The 9016-nt window shown below is 42.8% G+C and overlaps 1 protein-coding gene across 1 annotated transcript; it reads left to right on the top strand.

The window, feature by feature from the left end:
• Window positions 1–1433: 1433 nt before the first annotated feature.
• gpatch1 (G patch domain containing 1) lies at window positions 1434–8446 on the top strand. The gene is made up of 20 exons (XM_074667303.1): window positions 1434–1557; window positions 2518–2652; window positions 2877–2962; window positions 3270–3430; window positions 3540–3637; window positions 3841–3899; window positions 4253–4501; window positions 4584–4731; window positions 4853–4932; window positions 5009–5225; window positions 5369–5683; window positions 5777–5955; window positions 6203–6330; window positions 6437–6525; window positions 6672–6880; window positions 6966–7248; window positions 7377–7448; window positions 7601–7704; window positions 7795–7937; window positions 8274–8446. The coding sequence occupies exons 1-20, from the start codon at window positions 1488–1490 to the stop codon at window positions 8305–8307; spliced, it is 2859 nt and encodes a 952-aa protein (XP_074523404.1). The 5' UTR covers window positions 1434–1487; the 3' UTR covers window positions 8308–8446.
• The last annotated feature ends 570 nt before the right edge of the window (window positions 8447–9016 follow it).

Raw genomic sequence — 9016 nt, 5'->3', positions numbered from 1 at the left:
TTTCATGAAGCCCTGTTTCTCCAGCACAGTTCAAAACGCACCCTGCTGATGTCATGATGATGTCATGCACAGGCCGCCGCTGTGAGCAAACACACACACATACACACACACTCTAGCTCTGCTCTCTAGCTGTGCTGACAGATGGAGTTCAGGCTGCATGAAGCTCAAACTACTTCAAGATGACTCGGCCTTGCTCCGTCCAATGACAGCTTTTTTCACAGCGCTGCTTTCACTCTGAGCCAAATGGACTTCATCAGGCCAGGATCATCTTTCCCCTGAGGTGGACCTCCAGCTGAGTCCTGAAGCGACCCCCTGCAGAGATCCTGCAGAGCTGCTGCAGCCTCCTCACCGTCCTGCTGACTTCTTTTCTTTGGTCTCTCCTTTTCAAGCTTTACCCCAAAATTCAGCTGCCTTCTGCTCTTTCTAGCCTGTTATTTGGTCCTTTCCAGCCTTCCTTGTGCCTCTTATCTATCATTTGTCTGAATTCTTACCTACTTCTTGCTCTTTTCTGCTTCTATTTCTACCTATCCTTCCTTTTTATTTTGCATCTGCCTTCTGGGTCTATCTCCACCTACTTGTTATCTCACTCTGTCCTGCCCATCTGACTCTGGATTAACCAGATCAGTTCTAGCCATTGTCTGGCTCCATTGTGGTTTAATTCTTATTGGCTTGTCCCACTATCTTCATGCTCCTTCCTGTTTCAGTCCCTGCTTCTCACTTTCTGTCTAAATCTACGGATTACACCTTTAAGATGACCCTTTGTTTCCAACCCCTGGCTCTGTCCAGGTTCAGTTAGTTTAAACCCCTTGAACATTTAGCACTTGGTCATGTTACAGAAACCTGGGAGGATCTGTTATTCCTGTGTGGTCTAGGGGGTCTCAGATTTAGTTTCCACAGAGGTTTAGCTTTGGGGTAAGGTGGGCGTTTGTCATTTTTACAGATCACCGAGGGGGACCTGAGTCACTTTAGACCCAAAGACAATAAATGACAAACTTGTTTGGACGCTCTGTAAGGCTGCTATGAACATTGTGCTGCATTGTCTATCTTCTTATCTATCTGGGTATACTGCATTTGAAGAAAAAAGAGAAAAAATAATAATTTTAAGAAACAAGCACAAAAGGAAAAATACCCCTGTTGAATTAAAAAATTTTACATTTTTTGTTTGATAGCATGGTACAATGACCTAAAATAGTTTTTGATTAATTTTCTGCCATTTTACTAGCTGATAAGCTTGATGAATGAAGAAAAACAGATGAAAACTATCAAATAAAACTTGATGAAATTGTTCATTCACTTGTTTTCGTGTGTGTATGTGCCTTTATCTTTCAGAAGTAGTTTGATAATTCAAAACAGCTTTTAACATCTAGGGTTAGTGTTGGGTGAGGCTTACAATTCATCATCACCGCCACCAGACGTCCCCGTTTACCAAATGTAGCTTGTGTACAATTTTGACCCTCTGCAGCTTCCATACACATACAGTTAGCAACATGGCGTCCGACAGTGACAGCGAAGAGGATTTTGTGACTTACGGAACTCCTTTGGAGCCTTTAGAAGAAGGCAAATACGTTCTTAATTCCTCTATGACATATTTACTTCACTTTGAGCTAACCTGCTTTGTTTCGTGGTCTGAAATTAACCCTAACGTCTCTAGCGGGCGCAAAGCTAACAAACAGCTAACACGCTTTCATTAGCAATACAAGACCTCATTTATGTGCTGAATGATTTTATTCTATTTTGCTCTTGAGTTAAAATACAGGCTTCTAGATTTAAAAATTAAGCGTTAAACGTAGTTCCACCATGTTCTTGATAATTCGGCTTGCAAAATATTCTTATACTGGTTGGGTATTTCATTCAGTATCAACTTGTTAAAATCTGCATGAGAACATTAACAGTAACACTGCTGCCATTAACGTTCCTATTTAACAGTTGAGTTCGAGGCATAAATATAAAAAGGTCATAAAATTCCAGCTAAAAATCATTATAGTCTGGTGTCTCAGGCGCTTTAAAAATTACAATGTGTTACCGTAGAGTTTTTTGTTTGTCTAGAACAATTAGATTGTCATGGAATAACTGACACATTAAAACTGCATGAATATTGTATGAAGTTTGGTCCTACCCGGATTATTTCAAGTGCGTAAAAATTGAACTTTTTTCATTGACGTTTATTAATGTTTTGTCTTATTTAGAAAATTATCATTCATTTACATTTCAGTTTACGTATTTTTCGTACGTTGAATACGTTGCGTATACTAACATATATTTGTTATATATAATATATTTCTGCATTTATAATGGCTTATTACTTTTCATGTGGTATAATTATATTAATGAAATAAGGAAAAATAACTCTAAGTTCATTGACTGTTAAAGGACTTATGTAAGTCTAGTTCTTGTAAAAGTTGGTAAATTTAGGCAAGGTCTAGGATTTGAAGAGAAAATTGTGAGTCAGCTTTGGAGTAAAGCAATATCTTACTGTTGATGAATTTATGTGATAATACTTGTCTTTTTTTTTTGCAGACGAGCCTCCAAAGAAACCCATTCCACTTCACGAGCAGATGGTCAAAGATGAGAAAGGACGATATCAGAGGTTTCATGGAGCGTTCACTGGAGGTTTCTCAGCCGGTTATTTCAACACAGTTGGCTCTAAAGAAGGTCAGTGCCAACAAGTCATTACACTTCCTCACCTGCTGACTCAGGTGAACTTTTCTGAAAGTTGTTAACAGACATAGACACATGATTATCCTCCTTATTTCCAGCTGTGCAATTGTAATGCACTTTTAAAAACTGGTTTGGAGCAGATTGCATAAACATAATAGTAAAAACCATCATTTTTATTCTTGTGACATGAGATGGGTGTGCTTTTGCATCATTTGTAGGCTGGGCTCCTTCAACGTTTGTGTCCTCACGGCAGCAGAAAGCTGAGAAACATCAAGCCAGACCTGAAGATTTTATGGATGAGGAGGTACAGCTCATCTGAAAAGAAACTCATAATTTTTATCTCCAAGTTACATCTAGAAGTTATCTCTCGAATCTAACTCTACTCTCTGTTTCAATAGTCACAGATTTTGGATATGTGTGGACCCTTTCTTGGGTCCCTCAAAGCTGCAGTAGTGATAATGTGGGGGAACAAGTCTCTGCATCAAGCCAAGCAAATGCTTGAGCATTAGAAGCAATTATTTATGAATACACCACCTTCAAGTTTAAGTTATTTCACCACAGAGTCATGTTAGTGTTTCTCCATGTTGAGCTGGAGTGTTTTTGTGCATCAGGACTTCAGCGAGCACGGCATCGCTCCCAGTGAGATCACCACCAGTAAGGAGTTCACGTCCAGTCGCAGAGACGCCGTCAAAGAGAAGGCAAGAGCTGTCAACGCTCAGGCGGCGCTGATTCCTGGAGACACTTTCCTGGAGGAGCTCATCGCACCTGCCAGGTAACTGTGAACATGTCATGAACACTGCTCAGGACCAGGATGTGACTTTATTCAGGAGTCAGAGCTGTCTGCAGAGTCCTCTCTGAGGTGCATTTCTTTTGTCTATCAGGTTGTCAATCGGGGTGGAGCTACTGAGGAAGATGGGTTGGAAGGAGGGTCAGGGTGTCGGGCCTCGTGTGAAGAGGAAGGCTCGCAGACAGCAGGGTGGTACGTCTGAGACAAATTAAGTTCAAAGCTGCTCCTCCTGTAGATCCAGAGCAGATAGAAAGTTGTGTCCATGCTTAAATTTTTTTATTATTTATCATGATGAAGGTCCTATAAAAAAGGTATTGACATTCCTCTTTTTCCTCGTTGAGAGGAAATCTTTCCTTATCAGTGTTTTTTTGTTTCTTTTATCTTCCTCCTGACAGATGGAGGTCAGAGAATTTATGGCTGTGCACTGCCGCCTGGTGGATCAGAGGACTCAGAGGTGGGTGAACAAAATTTCATCCAACAAAATAAGAAAAATGTCTTAATACAAGAAACTTGACAAGAACATTTTTTTAACCCCAAAGCAGTTTTTCCCCTTTTCTCTTTGAATGTCCTGAAAGAAGACTTTTTTTTTTTTTTGCAAAAAATAAGTCATAAACACTTGGTTGGATTTCACTTTTTTCAGGATTAAGCCATTAGTGATTGTAGAAGATTAAATCAAAATAAGGAGCTGACATCTTTCTGTTAAGTATCGGATATGTCGTCATGGTCCTAGATCAACCTAATCCTTCAGATTTTAGATATCTAGAGAGAAACCTTCACCTGACTTTGTTTTCCCTCTTTCTTCTGCAGGACGATGACGTTGATGAAGAATTTGCTCCTGAAGATGTAACCTTCGCACCTAAGGATGTGGTCCCGATTGACTTCAATCCTAAAGTTGGGGTTCAGGGTCTTGGGTACCGGGGTCTGGATCCGGGCCTGGCTCTGCTGGGTGGGGGTGCAGCTGAACACATTGATCTTTTCAGACCTCAGTCTGAGAGCAGGAGTCAGCTTTTTGGAGGAGCGCAGAGAGGCTCGAGGAGAGGAGGTGTGGCAGGACAGGTGAGCTGGGTGAAAGTACTACGTGTTGACGTAAGAAGAAGGAAAGTTTCTGTTGTGACCGCTGATGACCTTTGTCCTGCAGGCTTTTGGGGTGGGAGCGCTAGAGGATGATGATGAAGATGTTTATCACAGAGACTCTATGTCCAGATACGATAAAGTGCTGGGAGGAGAGGAGCCAGGGGATGGGCTGTTTGGCTGGACGGCTCCACAGCAGTACAAGAAGAGCAAAGGTAAGAGCATCTGGAGTCAAAGACGAGAGTTTCAGGATGGTTTGTCAAGAAGACTGATAGATAGTAGACTGATTCTTTTCTTCCTGTGTTCCTCTTTTAAAAATATTTGCTCACTTTTCAGATAAAAGCAGAGATGCGTCATACCTTGGCAAAATCCTGGAGGGTTTCACTCTGGCTCAAAAACCTGCTGAAGAAAAAACTGTGAGCAACATCAAACTTCTTGTCCCCCATCCTTTAAGTATAAACGCGTCCCTAACTAGGTTGTCTTTGTCTTCAGATCTTCCCTCCGCCTGATCTGCCTCGAGATTATCGTCCCATCCATCGTTTCCGTCCTGGAGTCGATATTTCGAATCTTCCCGGGGTCAGCCCCGCCCTTGCTGAGGCTCTGAGGACGTCCAGAGGCCACATGGTCAAAGAGGAGCCTGAACAAGGAGGACGTCACAAGATGGACTCTGGCCAGAGGAGGGCGCTGCTGGGGGAAGACTCCCTGCAAGGTAGGAGTAAGATGATCAGTATAGAAATGGTGCAGGGAGAAACGAGTCTGTTTAGAGTCATAAACTCTTCAAACTGTTGGTTTTTGTTGATGTGAAGAAAAAATAAATCATCTCCTCTCTTTTTTTTCCTGAATCTGTTTCAGGTCCAAGTTCAGTCATGGAGCTGCTGAGGCCTGAGGACAGAGAGCGACTCCAAAACCTCCGTAACACCTCCAACTTGCTCTCCAACAAAACCCCCACCCCAATCTCTCAGGAGGCTTTGCGCTCAGCTGTGACGTTGGCCAGTAGTTTAGCAGCTAAGGCGTCAGGCTCTGCTGACCTCCAGCAGCAGCAGGAGGCTCTAGCGGCATGGAAAGGAGTCCAGACCACCTCACAGACTTTCAAACCGTTTGAGAAGAACGCCAGCAAACAGGCGCGCTACGAGATGTACCTGAACCGCTTGAAACAGGGAGACAAAGGTGAGAGGAGGGGTGTCCCATCAGCCCCTGCAGACGTGTCTTCAGCAGACTTTTTGATGCAGACTTAAACCTCGCCCTTTCTTTGTGTCTCAGATGCTCTGGAGCAGAGTTTGGACTCAGGGTTGACAGAGTGGGAGCGAAGCCGTGAGAGGGAGGAGTTTGTTCGAGCCTCCATCCTCTACAGGCCCAGCTCCTCTTCGCTGTCCTCACGCTTTACTCGAGGGAAACACGAGGAGGACGAGGACAGCGTGGAGGTCACCAGGGATCAGGAGGTGAGGGGACTGTCGCACTGTGAGGCATTCGAAGAAATCATCTAGACTGGTCGGGATGTGTGATCTTTCAGAGAGAAGACACTGGATGTTATATTTCCCAGAAAATAACCTTTTATTAAAGCCTGTCTGTCTTCTCTGCTCTGTGAGCTCAGGATAAATTCAACAGCTCTCATCATTTTGACTTTCTGGGATGATCTCCTCTGAATCTCCTCAGTTTTAATCTCAGTGTGTTTGTGGTTATTTTCAGGGTGACGTTGACGACAAACAGGCCGCAGTAAGTATGAAGATGTTTGGAAAACTAACCAGAGAATCGTTTGAGTGGCATCCTGACAAACTGCTCTGCAAGAGGTTCAATGTCCCTGACCCGTACCCGGGGTACGTCACATTTTAAACTGTGTTATTCACCTGTTAGTCCAGAACATTTTTTGTCTTGTTAGACTCAGCTCATGTGGGATAACTCTGATTTCTGTCACTCCTTCAGGTCCGGGATGGTTGGTATGCCTAAGGTGAAGAGGGACAAATTTTCTGTCTTTAACTTCCTGACAGTAACAGAGACCAAAGACACAGCAGGTATAATTTTTATGCATGTTAAACACAGATACCCATGAATACATCAAGACCTGTTTGTTTTGTTGAGTCATTTTTGGTTTATAAATGTCTGTGATGATCTTATCTTTAAAAATGCTCGCTAAAATGTTCCTCCTCTCCCTCCTCAGCTCCTCCAAAACCTCCAGAACCAGGGAAAAGGTCTCGGTGGGATGTCTCACAGCAGAAGGGGGAGAAGAAGAAGGAGGATGACCCGCTGAGTGAGCTTCTCACCGCCGCAAGGAATCAAACTGAAATCAAAACGGCTAACTCCTCCGTACCTGCTCTACCTGCCCCCACAAACACCAAGAGTCAGACTCCAGAGACCGGAGCAGAGGAGGTGAGTCCAGAACATGTGATAAAACTCATAACGGTGCTTCAGTCAGTGTGGAAATCTGAGCCTGTGTGCTCTCTTTGTTGTAAAGTCTGCAGATCAGGAGAAGAAAGAAGGGGGCGCAGAGGAAGAGGAGGAGGAAGAAGAGGAGAGCAGACCCCCGATGGATCTGTTCAAAGCCATCTTCGCTGGCTCTTCAGATGAGAAGTCCTCGTCTTCATCAGAGGGAGAGTGTGAGGATGAGGAGAAAAAAGAGGAGGAGGTTCAAGTGCAGCCAGGGTCGATAAACCTCTTCAACATCCCCTCCTCTGCCACCTCCTCATCTGTCTCCACGTCTGCAACAACATCCAACACCACATCCATCCAGCAGACAGGTAACAACGACCGTGACATGTTCAAAATATATTTTTTTCTATGACAACAAACCTGAGGATTGAAGGTCCAAATTTGGGTGTTCTTTTTGTTTTTAACTTTTTTGCTGTGTCTGTTTTTCTTTTTAAAGTGGCCTCAACTCTGAACTCAACACAAGAACAAGAGGAGTTTGGCCCAAAGCTGCCGCCTCCTGCTGCATTTGGTTAGTTAACGTCATCTGAACATCAGAGAAACAAACATGAACACATTCCTAAACACCACCATTATTTTATTCATTCATCAAGCCAGTAGTTAATGGTATGAATATGAACTTCATCACAGCATGTTGACAGCTGTCTGTTGTTCCCCTGTCAGCCACAGGAGGCACTAACCGTACCAACGAGGAGGCACCGAGCAAGAAGAGCAAAGACAAAAAACACAAGAGCAAAAAACAGCACAAACACAAGAAGGAGAAGAAGGTAAAAAAAAAACGGAAGAAAGAAAACATCTACTTCTGCAAGGGTTTAAGTTTTCTCAGCTGACTTAATCAACCTTTATTCCTCCCACAGAAGAAGAAACTCAAGAAGCACAAACACAAAGGGAAGCAGCAGAAGAAGAGCAAGAAGGAGACATCTGACAGCAGCTCGGAGGACAGTCAGGAGGACGGCGAGGGTGAGGAGAGACAGGTGTCAACCGAGGAGCTGCTCAAAAGGTCAGAAAAATACAAGAAAAATAATTCTATATAATATCATTCAGTTTAAGATTTGGCGTTAAGAAAGGACAGCCTTGAAGAAACTAACACAGTAAATAGAGAAACTAAGACTGTTTTTGTAATTGTAAACATTTAACACAAAGCTTAAGGTCACCTCTGACGTTAGCAAACCTGAATAGACATCCTATTTAACATCATCTTGCCACCAAACTGATTGTATGTTAAACTTTATTTTTTATCATCTTAAGTGAATGAAAGCACTTTTAACTACCTTTACGTTTAAATAACTAACCTCAAATTTACATCTGTTTTGGCATCTGTATCTGTTCCCTCCAGATTGAAAAGTATAAAGTCACAAGAAACCTGGTGAAGAACCATGACGTGTGTCCTCTGTGAGGATGATGAACATCAAGAAACACATCAGTCGACTTCTGTGTCCTCGAATAATTTGCACCAGAAATTGTCTGTTGTTTTTGTTCTGAATAATAAAATGATTAACTTTTAAACTCCATGGTTGTTTGTTTTGTCCCTCTGGTGCTCCTGTAGTATGTTTGAATAATTTAACATGGATACATAATACTTTTTCACTCCCTGTTGTTTTAGAAAACACGGCCTCCGTCAGAAAAGTTTCATTGTAGCTGCTGTCTCTTTAAAGCACCCAGGTCCACAAACCTTCTTTGCTCTGATTGGCCAGCGCTTTGGAAGCCTGTTACCAACAGAGCTATGGGCAGACCTTGGTGTTTAAGACCTGCCACCTCCTTGTTTAAAATCTGGGAAGGCACAATACCTCTTTTTGAACAAGCTTGTTGCTGGTCATTTTTTTTTATAAATTACGGGGAAAACAAAAGAAAATTGTTGAGATTAAGAAGAAAAAATTAGCAAATAGAAGCAGGGTGTTTGGAAAAGTATTCCAGTTACTTAAAGTCCCTCTAAACCAGTGGACTACTTAAAAATGTTCATTGAAAGTCAAAACCCCGTCTGGAACATGTCCTCTGCTGTCCGACATACCCTGAAGGCACCATAACTAACGGTTGTTGCTATGGTGACTGTGACAGCGGGAAACTTGGGTCTTTCTCTAT

The sequence above is a fragment of the Halichoeres trimaculatus genome, unplaced genomic scaffold, assembly GCF_033239565.1.
Source record: "Halichoeres trimaculatus isolate MK-OKI-2021-1 unplaced genomic scaffold, fHalTri1.1 fHalTri1_scaffold_3, whole genome shotgun sequence".
Lineage (NCBI taxonomy): Eukaryota > Metazoa > Chordata > Actinopteri > Labriformes > Labridae > Halichoeres > Halichoeres trimaculatus.
Note: the sequence above shows the minus strand (reverse complement) of the source record. Positions and strands in the feature narration are given on the sequence as shown.